At 48.7% G+C, this 14740-nt stretch overlaps 1 gene segment (V, D, J or C); it reads right to left on the reverse strand.

The window, feature by feature from the left end:
• Positions 1 to 10469: 10469 nt before the first annotated feature.
• On the reverse strand, positions 10470 to 14252 carry LOC138847249 (immunoglobulin heavy variable 3-23-like). The segment is given in 3 exon segments: positions 10470 to 10583; positions 13738 to 14048; positions 14152 to 14252. Coding segments are annotated over 3 exon segments (471 nt in total).
• Positions 14253 to 14740: the final 488 nt, after the last annotated feature.

A 14740-nucleotide genomic window follows, 5' to 3' on the forward strand; every position in this document is an offset into this window, starting at 1 on the left:
TTTGTGGGAGAGCAGATGCATAGAATAAGTCTTAATTTCAGTAACTTAGTCTAGTCCGAGTTGCTCCCCACAGTTCCCCCTTTCTTTTTATTTTTTGGTGTTGATACACACCTGTCTTCGGTGCCCCACGGCACACACTCTGCTCTGCTTGCTAGAGTTGCCCACAGGTGCTTACAAGCCCTACCAATCAGGCAAACCAAATCCGGGTCCTCTCTTCGCCATGTTGTGAGGAGCTTTTTAGGCACTGATGCGTGCCTGTGTTTGGTGCCCTGCAGTGCACGCTCTGCTCGAGGTGCCTGCAAGTGCTTATTGCCTAATCAGGCAGACCGAATCCAAGCCCTCTCATTGGCGTGTTGTGGGGAGACTTATTGGTGTTGATAACGTGCCTGTCTTCGGTGACCTGCGGCGCATAAGTTGCTAGCCGCCCGCAGGTGCTCACCGCCTCACTAATCAGGCAGACAGAACCCGAGCCCTCTCATTGCCATGTTGTGGGGAGGCCTTATTTTTCTCTATTTCTCTGTCTCCGGGCATTCCTATCTCTCCTATTTTACTTCTATCTGCCAGCATTCCTATTTCTCTCATTTTACTTCTGTACTTCTGTTTCTCTTATCCCCGGGCTTCCCAGCGCCTGCCCCAAGGCGGCTTCTTGGCGCCTCACCCCGTGGTGGCTTCCCGGCTCTGCGTGGCTTCAGCCCGCCTCTCTCATCTCTGCGGCTTCCCGGCTTTGTGCGTGCTCCGCAGTCTCCGCGCCCTTCGCGACCGCACCACAGCCTCTGCGCCAGCCCCGCACTTCCTATCTACTCGCGCCCTGTGCGCTCTTTCCGCTTGTGCCCCGCGTGCTTTCTCTGCGCGTGGCGGCTTCCACGAATCAGGGCCTAGCTCACGTTTCCACTTCTTGGTTTTCAGTCTAAGTTCCCTGGGCTAACCTGATGAAATCCAAACTAGCTTACGTCTCCGCCTTTTGGTTTGGCTTCCTGTCTTTTGCTCCCCGGGCTAATCTGACGGATTCCAACCTAGCTTACATCTCCGCTTCTGGTTTTAGTTTTTCGCCTTTTGCTCCCTGGGCTGACTTGACGAATCCCACCTAGCTTACGTCTCTGCTTCGGCCTGCCCCCGCGGCTTCATCCTCCCTAACATATTTTTCTCTACCCGGTATGTTTCCTAACTTTTCTTCCAACAATATTCCCCTCTCATTTCTCCTGGCTTCTCCCCACAGTCTGTATCCGAGTCTAAGTTTCTTCTAGCTTTCACTTTCGCTTTCAATCCTAACTTCTTTTGGCACTTTTTCCATCCGGCTTTTCCCTAGGCTCTCTCTAATCTCTCTCCAGTATTTTCCCACTTTTTCCTGCTTCTTCCCTCCTAGGTTTCCTATCTGAGTCAAGGCACCATTATGTCACCTAGGCTTCCTATCCGAGTCACGGCAACATTATGTCACTCCCCCTCTTCGTGGAGGAACGACACTAGATCCTGTGCTGTTCTTTTGTCTGCTCGGCCCTTCCCGGGTTTGCTGCTGGTTCTTCCCGGGTTGGCTGCCGATCCTTCCACTTCCGTGGAAGGGCGGCTCCCCCTGCCACTTTCCCCACTTCCGCGGGGGAGCGGCACACCGCCAGCCAGCTCTCTTGGTGGCTGCTCAGATGTTATCCGGATGTTCCCCTTAGATGTTCCTGATGCATGTTGTCTCTCTTCTCCTTTATAGTCCTCTTCCACCAATCCCAACTCTGCTACCCACACGCCGAGTATGCTGCTCTCCTCCAATCAGGAGCAGGATCAGCTCCTGCAGGTCAGTCAATCAAATTGGCAAGAAGCAGCTGTGTAGAAGCTGTTTACTCCCTTCTCAGCGCCATATTGTGGGAGAGCAGATGCATAGAATAAGTCTTAATTTCAGTAACTTAGTCTAGTCCGAGTTGCTCCCCACACGCCATTTTCAAGGGTCTACACATATAATCCAGTGAAATCTTCATGGAAGAAAGAATGGATAATGGAACCAATGGAAAAAATTATAAATCCAAAGGGAGTTTATATGGCAGTAAAGTGGAGGGAATTCTGTTATTTTTACAACTTGGATGATCCTGGAGTATAATGTCCAAGGATAATGTGTCAGGATAAGTATACTCTGCTAACCATCCAGGCCAAGAAGACAAATAATATGTGAGGCTAGTTATGTGGGATAAAAGGATGAACTCACAGAGGCAGAAGTACAATGCTGAAGACAAAAGTCTGAGTATGGGAGGAACAGAAGCGACACTGGAGCAAGGTCCGAGCTTCACCACGACAGGATCCACACGTTGAGTGATCCACTGTACTGCATGGTGACTGCAGTTAAGGGAATATTGTGGGATCAGTGATGTGGTGCAGCGGATTAAAGCACTGGCCTGAAGTGCCGGCATCCCATGTGGGTGCCAGTTCTAGTCCTGGCTGGTCCTCTTCCAATCCAGCTCTCTGCTATGGCCTGGGAAAGCAGTAGAAGAGGACGAAGTGCTTGGGGCCCTGTACCCATGTGTGGGACCCAGAAGAAGCTCTTGGCTCCTGGCTTCAGATGGGCGCAGCTCAGACACTTATGGCAATCTGGGGAGTGAACCAGCAGATGGAAGAACTCTCTCTCTGTCTCTACCTCTTTCTGTAACTCTGTCCTTCAAATGAATAAAATAAGTCTTTAAAAATAAAAGAGAGAGAATATTGTGTCTATGGAATTCCAAAACAGGAGAAAATTGACATTCTACCATGGAAACATGTGGGTTTTGTGATGAGCATGTCAATAACTCTGACTTCATATTTCCAATCAATTTTTTATCAATTTGATATGTTAATTTGATCAACACATAGTATTGTATATCATATGTTTATGTTCAGATATTATTTATCAAACATTTATGAAGGGAAAATGACAAAAATGGCCAGTTGCAGATTCAGTTCTCTGAATACACGTGTTGTGTTTGCCAATGTTTATAGAGATGATAAATAAAGGCAGTGTACTCAGGCTTGGAAGCTGGAACCCAGGAGCATGGAACTGCATCAATGTTCCCACCTTGGAGACGAGGCCTCATAACACATCCACCATCTACTGTCTTCCAGGGTGCATTGTCAGTTACAAGTGTGGGAAAGCGTGTAAATGGAATTTGTCAAGAACTCTTATGCAGGCTGGGTGTTTGCCTCTCTAAATAGAGGAAAGACTAAAAGTGGATTGATGACGCCGATCAGCACAGCCATGGAGTGGAGAGCTGGGACTCTGGAAAAATGGTCTCTGGGACTGGCTCTTCCTGCAGCGGTGATCCAGCCTCAGGACACTGGTTATCATGTTGGGCCCACAGACACAGCTCCCCGTGATGTGGACTCCAGCCTCAGAGTGCACAGCCACTGTGTGTCTCACTTTCTGCTCTCCCTGAACCACAGCAGGTGCAGGGGCTCCATGACACTGGAGCAGAACCAGATCAGCTGGAAGTGCACACCCAACACTTTCCATTCAGTTATGACCTTGACTGATGATGTCCATTGTATTTCCCTCCTGAGTTCATGCAGGAGCCCCCCAGGAGGGTCCCAGGACCTAGAGGATGAGAAGTCCCTGTAGGCTCCCCAGGTGCCTGCAGAAGCTCAGCCAGAGACACAGCTGAGCTGCAGTACATTCCTGAGTGCTGTGACATTCACACAGGGACCACAGACTGTTCCAGGATTAAAGGGAAAATGGAGTTGTGGGAACAATCTGTAAAAAGTGAGTCTGGATCACCCACAGATTTAAAAAACTGTAGGTTCAGTTTGGTACACATGCTCGTTTTTAGGGGAGGAGAGGGATGACTTAAGTAGGTGAGGTTTAACAGAACAAAGACCCTGTAAAATGATCTTTTAAGTGATTGGTTGGTCCTTATGTCCTGCCCCAATGACTCTGCAATTTTGTGTTTTAAAAGGCTTTGTTACAAGCACAATAAACCAGTTCTTGCTTGACTTGACTCCCCACTGCATCTGATTGTACCCAGGATCGCGAGGCTGGGAAAAGGGCGAGCAGAACACTTACCTTTCCTTGGGCCCAGTCTGTCCTCGTATGGGTGAAATGAGACCCAGCACAAGTGTACATGAAACAGTGAATGGATTATTTCCCATTTGGTCAAGGATGTTATTCAGTATTAAGAAGGAGGTTGTTCTGTCATTAGGAAATCGTGGGTCAGCCTGGAGCATAATAAGATAACAGAAATAATCCCAGTACATGTAGACACATCATATGTCACAGTAATTATATATGAAATCCAGAAGCTTGAACTCACAGAGGCAGGCAGTGCAATGGAGATCACTGTCTACCATGAGCCAAGTGTTTGTCCCCTCCCAGCTCTGTGGGAAACGGGGAAGTTCCATGCACTGGCTTTAGGCTCAGCCAACCCCCAGCCTTTAGAGTCATTCAGGAAAGAAACCAGTGGATGGAAGATTCTCTCTCCATCTGTTGGTCTCTTCCTCTTGGTCATAACACTGCTTTTCAAATAAAATAAATAGACATTAAAAATAAATGAAAGACTAATTATACATATAATTACTAGCCTAGATCCTTACGTTGAATGAACACAGACAACTGAATCCCAAGGGAAGAAATCAATTGTGTACATGCAGTGATGACAAGGTGGTGACAGGAGCAGCACTGGAGTTAGCCTGAGGGATTCCTGCCTCCCGTGTCAGGATGCTTTGTGCTGTGTCCTAGTTTGGTCCCAGTGTCAGATTCCTGCCTAAGCCCCTCTGGGAGGCCGTAGTGAAATTCCAAGTACTGCCATGTGGACACCTGGACAGAATTCCAAGCACCTGGCTGTCAGCTGACCCAGCTGAAGCTTTTGTAGCCATCTGGGAAGTGACCCAGGAGTTAGAAGATCACTGTCTGTCTCAGTCTCTTTGTAAATGCAAATATCTAAATAAGTGAAATAATATCCATAAATGTTTAGATAAGATATAAAGGCAACATATAAAATATCTGGGACCTTCACGCATGTCCATATTAGATGCACAATGAGACATCCCATCCTTCCTGTTAGAATGAGTATTATCCTACAATTCAGAGCTGACAATCCATGTTGAGGAAGCTAGAGACGATAACTCTGGTACAAGATCGAAGTCAGGTAAACAAGTAAATCTATTATGGAAAATCATCAAAAACTGAGAAATAGAATTTTCACAAGGTCTTCAAACACCATTTCTGGGTAGAAGGAATATGAAATCCCAGGGAGGTGTCCAGGGGAACCGCAATCAATGTGGCAAACACCTCTGCTCTTCCATGTTCAACTAATGCAGCATCATTCACAAGAGTTCACACATACAATCCAGTGAAATATTCATGAAGAAAGAATCAGCAATGGAACAAATGGACAAAATTATATTTAACAGGAAGTTTATATGGCAGTACAGATGAGGAAATTCTGTATTTTGGACAACTCGGATGATCCTGGAGAATAATGTCCAAGGATAATGTGTCAGGGTAAGTACACTCTGCTAACCATGCAGGACAAGAAGACAAATAATACGTGATGCTGGATACATGGGATAAAAGGATGAAGTCACAGAGGCAGGAAGTACGATGGTGAAGCTGAGCAAGGGAGGAGCAGAGGAGACAATGTACTAGGGTCAGAGTTTCAGTCCCACAGGATCCACACATTGAGGATCTACCGTACAGCATGGTCACAGCAGCGAAGGGAATATTGTGTCTACAGAATTCCAAAACAAGAGACAACTGACATTCTACCATGAAAACATGTGGTTTCCTGATGAGCATGTCAATAAGTCTGACTTAATAACTCCTCTCAATTTGATACATTCATTTTTCAACACATATTATTGTACCTCATAGTCTGTGTTCATGTGTTATTTATCAAACATTTATGATCAAAAATGATCGAAAATGAAGATTCAACACTCTGAATATTGGTGTTGTGTTTGTCAATGTTTATGGAGATGATAAATAAAGGCAGTGTACTCAAGGCTTGGCAGCTGGAACCCAGGAGCATGGAACTGCATCAGTGTTCCCACCTTGGTGATGGGGCCACATAACACATCCATCATCTACTGACTTCCAGGGTGCACTGTCAGTTACTAGTCTGGGAAAGCGTGTAAAGGGGCTCCATCCAGCACTATGATATGCAGCCTGGGTGTCTCCCTCTGTAATATTAATGAAAGACTCCAAATGGATTGATGACCCCAGTCAGCATAGACATGGAGTGAAGAGCAGGGACTCTGGACACATGGTCTCTGGGACTGACTCTTCCTGCAGCTGTGATTCAGCCTCAGGACACTGGTCATCATGCTGGAGTCACAGACACAGCTCCCTGTGATGTGGACTCCAGCCCCAGAGTGCACAGCCACTGTGTGTCCCACTTTCTGCTCTCCCTGAACCACAGCAGGTGCAGGGGGTCTCACGACACTGGAGCAAAACCAGATCAGCTGGAAGTGCACACCCAATGCTTTCCATTCAGTGATGACCTTGACTGCTGATGTCCAGTGCATTTTCCTCCTGAGTTCTGGCAGGGAGCCCCCCAAGGAGGGTCCCAGGACCTAGAGGATGAGGAAGTCCCTGTAGACTTCCCAGGTGCCTGCAGAAGCTCAGCCTGAGACACAGCTGAGCTGCAAGTACATTCCTGAGTGCTGTGACGTTCACCTTAGGGACCACAAATGGTTTTAGAATTAAAGGTAAAAAGGGGATTGGGCGTAAGTCTTTAGAAAGTGAATGTGGAACAACAACAGCTTAAGATAAGACTGCTGGTGCTCTTTGCTTACATGCTCATTTTGATAGGAAGAGGGATGACTGAAATAATTGAAGTTAAAAAATACAAGTCTCTGGCTTGACTCTCTCTGGGTTTGAAGGGAAAACTAAAATTGCCCTAAAGCCGGCTGGGCCTTGAGAACGCATCCTGTGTCAGACTGAACAACACTCACAATGTCCTCAGATAGTCCCACATGTCTGATCCTGGTGACCACTGTCATCGTTCACGAACCTGAAACTGTTCATATAGGACTTCTTCCTGTCATATCAGACATCTCCAGGTCAGTGAAGTCAGTGGCAGGGACAGAGTCATAAAAGTAGACTTCTTCTCTCAAAACTGTTACAAGAGCGGAAACCCCAATTCCCTGACACGAAACCAGGGCTTGGTTTCTCTGCACCTGCTCATGACCAGAATCTGTGCTCAGTGCGTCTTGTGTGCCCGCTGGTGGAGCAATGTGTCCCTCAAGGAGGTTTGTATCTGGGCTCAGCCTGAGGGCCCCTCACTGTGTCTCCCACACAGTAATAGGTGGCCGTGTCATCCTATGTAAGATGGCTCATTTGCTGAGACACCGTGTTCTGGGCGTTGTCGCTGGAGATTGTGAATCGGCCCTGCTACCACTACCAGGATAAATATATGCGATCCACTCCGGGACCTTCCCTGGAGCCTGGTGGACCCAGCTCATGCTGTAGCTACTGAGGTCAAACCCAGAGGCTTTGCAGGAGAGTTTCAGGGATCCCCCAGGCTGGACCAGGCTTCCCCCAGACTCCTCCAGCTGCTCCTGACACTGGACACCTGCAAACACAGACGTCCTGGTCAGCACACTGTCACTCACCCTCTCTGTGTCTCCCACTCACGTCCTCTCCCTGACTCAGTACCCTGCGTTCTCCATCATTACCTTTGAGCACAGTGACCAGGAGAAGCCAGCGCAGCCCAGTCTCCATGGTGAGCGTCTGTGTGCACTCACTGAGTGGACACCTGGGAGTGCTGGGGCTGGAGCTCCTGTGCCAGAGCTGCAGGGTGAGGGCTGGGCAGGTTTTCATGGGCAGAGGGAGGCCCTATCTGCATGTGCTTCTGCTATATAGCAGTCATGGGGTCCGACGCCTCAGACAGGACAGGGCCCAGGGCAGACGTGGGTGTCTGGCATCTTAAGTAGCTGATTAATTCCATGGGACGTGAAGTTTGTTGTGAGAGTATGGGCAGAAAAGCATTTCGTTCACCTTTTTAAAAATTTATATATATATATATATATATATATATAAATGGCAGCTACAGCCAGAGCTGTTCTGATCCGAAGAGAGGAGCCAAGTGCTTCTTCCTGGTCTCCCATGTGGGTGCAGGGGCCTAAGCACTTGGGCCATCCCCCACTGCCCTCCTGGGCCATAGCAGAGAGCTGGACTGGAAGAGGAGCAACTGGGACTAGAACTTAGCACCTGTATGGGATGCCGGCACCTCAGGCAGAGGATTAGCCAAGTGAGCCCTGGCTCGGGCCCTTAATTTATATTTTGAACATTTATTTATTTATTTGAAAGTCAAAGTTACACACACAGAGAGAACTAGAGGCAGAGAGAGAGAGAGACAGAGAGAGAGAGAGAGAGAGAGAGAGAGAGCGCAATCGTCTATCCTCTGGTTCACCTTCCAATTAGTCGCAACAGCTAGAGCTTAGCGGCTTGGAAGCCAGGAGCCAGGATCTTCTTCCAGATCCCCATGCGTGTACAAGGAACCAAGGACTTGGGCTGTCTTCTACTGCTTTCCCTGGCTGTAGCAGTGAGCTGGAATGGAAGTAGAGCAGCTGGGACTTGAACCGGTGCACATGTGGGATGCCAGTATTGCAGATTTGGTCTGTAACATACTATGCCCCAGCACTGGCCCCACCTTTACTTTTTCAAATGGAGGAAGGAGGGCCTGAGGTGGAGAGGCTGGTTCTTGAGCCATCACTCCAACACAGGGTGTGGGCTCCCAACAAGGGCTCAGCTCACTGCACAACAGTGCCTGCCCCTGTGTTGTGTCTGCACAAGCACAGAGATGTGATATTGGCATGAATGATACCTCCCTTTTTTTTTTTTTTTTTTTTTTTTTTTTTTTTTTTTTTTTTTTTTTTTTTTTTTTTTTTTGACAGGCAGAGTGGACAGTGAGAGAGAGACAGAGAGAGAAAGGTCTTCCTTTGCCGTTGGTTCACCCTCCAATGGCCGCCGCTGCAGCCGGCGCACCGCGCTGATCCGATGGCAGGAGCCAGGATCCAGGTGCTTTTCCTGGTCTCCCATGGGGTGCAGGGCCCAAGCACCTGGGCCATCCTCCACTGCACTCCCTGGCCATAGCAGAGAGCTGGCCTGGAAGAGGGGCAACCGGGACAGAATCCGGCGCCCCAACCGGGACTAGAACCCGGTGTGCCGGCGCCGCAAGGTGGAGGATTAGCCTATTGAGCCACGGCGCCGGCCCAATACCTCCCTTGAACATGTGCACAGTTACTGAAGGAATCACAGACAGGCTGTGCTGTGTCCAGGGGCTCTAGTCTGGTAGGAGGCACCTCCACACTCTATACCTCTTTTCCTCACACAGGACTTTCCACTCCACCTAACAGCCATCATCTGTTGTGGTTGTCCAGTTTTCCTAATGATTTTGTTAATGTGCTATGAAAGGTTGAAATAGTGAGTTTTTCATGTATACTATGTTAAATTATGACTGGGTAGGATTTATTAAGAGCAATCTTTGAAGATACTGGCCCATGAATGTCTTTCTTCCAAATTTGAAGTCGAATGTCTTTGAAATAACTTTTTTTTTTTCAAAAAAAGCAATTCATGGCTTTTTAGATTTTCATGTGTCTGTTAAGAATTGAGTACACATCAAAACACCTGTGTGCTGGATATTAACACCAATGAAATATCAGTTATGGACCAAAAAGTGCCAGTCCGTGAACTCCCACCCCAAAAGTTCATCAATCTCATACTTTAGCTGGTGTGTGGCACATTGGGTGAAAGCCCTGGCCTGAAGCGCCGGCATCTCAAATGAGCGCTGGTCTAGTCCTGGCTGCTCCTCTTCCCATCCAGCTCTCTGCTATGGCCTGGGAAGCAGTAGAAGATGACCCAAGTCTTTGGGCCCCTGCACTTACGTGGGAGACCCCAAGAAGCTCCTGGCCCTTGCCTTCGGATTGGAACATTTTTGGCCATTGTGGCCAACTGGGGAGTGAACCAGCGGATGGAAGGCCTCTCTCTGTGTATCTGTACCTCTCTCTGTAACTCTGTCATTTAAATAAATAAAGTAAATAAAATAAATCTTTTTTAAAAAATGCCAAATCCTGCTGTTGCTTACAGGGAATATGAAGTCTGAGGGATGTGTCCAAGCGATCTGAGGGCACCATGTCTAGACATTTGCAGTCCCATCTCCAACTACAGTGACCTCATTCACAACAGTTAGTTCATGAACATGGAACACTTTGGCTGGATTCTGTTTTTGACAGAGAGATGCACAGGGGACCAGGTTTCACGCAGGTGCATCTTAGTGTGGTGTTCCACGTGCTGCTGTCTGTCTGTCTGTTCTTCACACTTTCTCTGCTGGGCAATTTGCTTCTATGGGCAATGCTGTTGAGTTGTGATAGATACAGAGGCAGCCCCACATGTTGAAACTGTGTGGTGAGTGTGACTCACCTGTGCCTCTCTCACTCCTCATCACAACTACGCCAAGAACAAATATCACATTCCACGGTGCTGTCCACTGCCCCTGTGTCACCCTGCCCTGACCCACCTCCTCCAGTCACATAGAGGCCTGAGCCCCTTTGGGCTCCTTCACAACAGATTTCATCCAGTCAGCGCTGAGCATCATGTAGGTTTCCAGGGGCAGAAGTCGAAGGCCCTGAGTTTGCAGATCCTGTAGGGCACAGGTGAATGAGGGTTTCTTAGTTTTTAACCAAAATATCTGAAAATCTGATAATACTAAAATTGAAACAAATTAGAGTAAGTATATTATATTTTGGAAAATGTGCAGCACATTAATCTTAACTCTGTTATCAAATTTCATGGATATAAGATAAATAATAAAATGAAAGTTGCATTGTTTAAGATATGCACCTCCCCCAAGGGAGTGCAAGGGTCTTACATGTGACTCTGGCACCCAATACCAGATTCCTGTTCCTGCAGCCCCAGGAACCACAAACGTATGGGAGGGTCTCTCTAAGGGTCGTATTCCCTTCATTGCAGGCAGCAACCCTCATGGTATTTTCCCCTCCCTAAAGCCCCTCTCAATGGGATCACTGGGTGGTGAGGTCCCCACATGCATGATGGGAGGCTCCGTGCATCAAGTATGGAGGGTAAGTTCCACCTAACATGCAGCCTTCAGCTGCTCAGTTGGAGAGACCACACACTCATACCAAGCAGTGCTGGCTCTGCTCACGGCTCTGCAGGAACAGTATCCTCAGCCTCAATGCCCCAGACCCTGCTCCTCTGTGTCCACTGAGTAGGAAAGTGATTCACCTGCAGGAGGAAACCATCATGACCCATGTCCTGGTGAAATCCTGTAGAAAATGTTCGCAAGCAGAGTCCACCCCAGACACTGTGCCAGCACTGATCCCCCAAGACACAGAAGTCTGCATCTTCAGGGGATGCCTCCATCCCCAAAGCTGAGGACTGGGGAGGAGAAGCATGGCACGTGGGGAAGTGACAGTGAGGACAGGGTCCAGCAGCAGGAGTGAGAGGACATGGTGGAGGGGTGGGATCTTCCTCTGCAGGAAGGTAAGGACAGGTGGAAGGGCCACACAGCTGGGGCCCCACTGCCTGCATCAGTGCTGAGCATGGCCCCAACGTAACAGCACTGGCAGGGGTTCGCAGTCTGGATGTTTACATGAAAAGCTTGGAATAACCAGGATCTGACATCAGATGCAAAGTCCATTGTACAACTACTAGAAGGAAATATAGGGCAGAATCTCCCTGATAGTGGTCTGTCCATGATTTCCCTTTTAGATCTCCAGAGTTCAGGCAACGTAAGAAAACCTTTTCAGATGATGCTGCATAAACTACAGAGCTTCTCTACTGCAAGTGGACCGATGAGAAGTGAGCAGCCTACACACACATGGAAGTATCTATTTTCATACAGAATGTATGATCAGTAGCCTGTATCCCAAAGGAACAAAATGACTGTCTGCATGAGCTGTGTTTAAAACTGGCCCTGAGTCTTCTAAAGTCTCAAAATACCTGTTTTACTGGCTTCATCCTGAACAACAGGTTCTGAATCATCAGGCCTACAATGCTTGTGGAAGGAAACCTCCCTCCTCTGCCTGTGGCAGAGTGTGTCCTCAAAGGTGTGTGTGTTTTGGAGTGATTCCAGGGTGACTGTGGGCAAAGTAAGGGAGCTCTGCGAGTGAGGCCTAGTGGAATTTGTTCATTTCTGGGGAATCTGCTATGGAGGAGATCACAGTAGATCTCTTGGGTCCTCAGGTTCTGCATACAGCACAGTGCTGCAAGAGTCAGCCCTGGTCTCGTCTGACGTCCTGTGTGGGGATGGGGTCCCTCCCATCCCTGTTCCCAATATTAGGATGCCTGAAGTGTATGATGTTCACAATATTAGGATGCCTCATGGCACAACATTCTCACTGTCTGATCCTGGACTTCAGACTCTACAGCTGTGAGCTCCACACACCTCCCCTCTGGGGTACTACATTATGGAACCAACGTGGGAAAAAAAAACAGGTGCATAGCGACATACTAGCCACTCATCTGTTCCCACCTGAAACAGAGACTCTCCTTTGTCTCCAGATTTAGACAGAACCACTCAGAATTAGTCATTTCTACATCAGCTGAGAGAATTGCTTCAGTTTCTGTAAAAATACTACATGAGAGAACAATTGCATTTTTGCAGGAGACATTTTGTAAACACATGGGTTTGATACAGTTATCCTGGTGAAGAGCAGAAAATTTGTCCATTCCTGATGATGATAAAGTTGAGAGTTGAAGGACAATTTTTGCTTCCACAGAAGGAGGAGCATGGCTGAGAACAGGTGCGGGCAGTCATTGGAGGAAGGAGTCGGGGTCTCTGGACACACAGTCTCTGGGGCAGGCCCTTCAAGATGCAGCGGGGATGCAGCTCCAGGGTTGAATCATTGGTGGACTCACAGGGACACAGTCCAGAACCACCTGGACTCTAGTGCAGACTTCACTGGGCTGTCCCACCTGCTGGTCTCCCTGAGATGGAGACAAGGCCAGCAGAGTGTGGGGAACAAGACCTCTCCACACCCAGTGTTTTCCATGAGTCTGACCCCTTGCACTACCAACGGCCACCTCTGCTTGCAAATGAGAGCAGGTCCGGGGATCCCAGGAGACGTGAGTGAGGAAGAGTAAGCAGGATTTCTAGGAGCCACAGCCTGAGCCACCCCTGAGCTGCAGGTTAATCCCTGACCTGGGGTTTGGACCACGTGGACCTCAACCTGTGAGTTTAGGGTGAAGAAGTGAAAGGGAGACGAGGGCACAGCTGTAGAGAATGCACACGGGAGCCCCAGGACCAAGACCACGGGGTCATCTCACCCCTCAGGGCCCAGCTGTGCAGGAGAGGAGGGCATGGATGTGAAACACTGCAGCATTCATAGCCCCTGACCGGCTCTACACTGCCCCTGGGCTCTCAGCAGGGTCCCAGATGACTTCATCAGAGAATTCCACAAAGAGCTCTTCCGTGACTCGGGCTGCAAAAGACTCCCCGGGTGCCCAGAGCTTAGTCAGGTCTCAGATGCTGGGGACCCCAGAGATGTCATTCATTCCTCCAAAACGACTCCATTTTCTTCATGTGACGTCTTCCCGTGATACCAAAACTTCTGCTCAGTGATCGGTGTTAGGGACAGAATCATCCATGCAGAACTGGAACATAAGAAATAGTTACAGGACCACAAACCCCAATTTCCTCAGGAAGACCAGGGATTCACCTCCCACTGCATCTGGGAATGGGTCTGAGTCTGCTCAGTGCGTCTTGTGCGCCCCCTGGTGGCGGTGCGCGCCCCTGCAGGGAGGTTTGTGTCTGGGCTCAGCCTGAGGGCCCTCACTGTGTCTCTTGCACAGTAATAGAGGGACGTGTCCGCGGCTGTCAGACTGCTCATTTGCAGATCCAGCGTGCTCTTGACGTTGTTTCTGGAGACGGTGAATCGGCCATTTACCCTGCTCGCATACCATGTGCTACCACCATTAGGATTATTTTCTCCATTCCACTCCAGCCCCTTCCCTGGAGCCTGGCGGACCCAGCACATTGCATAGTTACTGAGGTCGAACCCAGAGGCTTTGCAGAAGAGTTTCAGGGATCCCCCAGGCTGGACCAGGCCTCCCCGGGACTGCATCAGCTGCTCCTGACACTGGACACCTGCAAACACAGACGTCCTGGTCAGCACACTGTCACTCACACTCTCTGTGTTTCTCACTCACGTCCTCTCCCAGACTCAGTACCCCGCGTTCCCCATCATTACCTTTGAGCACAGCGACCAGGAGAAGCCAGCGCAGCCCAGTCTCCATGGTGAGATTCTGTGTTGAGTGCGCTCACTGAGTGTACACCTGGGAGTGCTGGGGCTGGAGCTCCTGTGCCAGAGCTGCAGGGTGAGGGCTGGGCTGGTTTTCATGGGCAGAGGGAGGCCCTATTTGCATGTGCTGCTGCTATTTAACCAGTCATGGGGTCAGATGCCTCACACAGGACAGGGCCCAGGGCAGAAATGGGTGTCCTGGGAGAATAGTATGATATCTATATTTGGATTCAGATCAAGTGAAATTTTACATTAACTGTGGAAGGTAATTACCTTCCTTCATTTTAATATGTGTGTACATTTAATATCCAGTGTTAGCAATATCATGTCATTCATTTTTCAAATAACCATTAGATCATTATTAACTATTTGAATGACATTGGAACCATGACAGAGAGAGAAGGTGGGAGAGAAACCGAAATGTATAGATGGACAGAAAGATGGCAATGGTAAATTTCTGCCTTTGTGTTGACAGCCCCAAACATCCCAAGTGCCTACAACATCTAGGACTTAGCCTTTCTAAAACCTGGAGCCCAAA

The sequence above is a fragment of the Oryctolagus cuniculus genome, chromosome 20 (genome assembly GCF_964237555.1).
Source record: "Oryctolagus cuniculus chromosome 20, mOryCun1.1, whole genome shotgun sequence".
In the NCBI taxonomy this organism is placed as follows: domain Eukaryota; kingdom Metazoa; phylum Chordata; class Mammalia; order Lagomorpha; family Leporidae; genus Oryctolagus; species Oryctolagus cuniculus.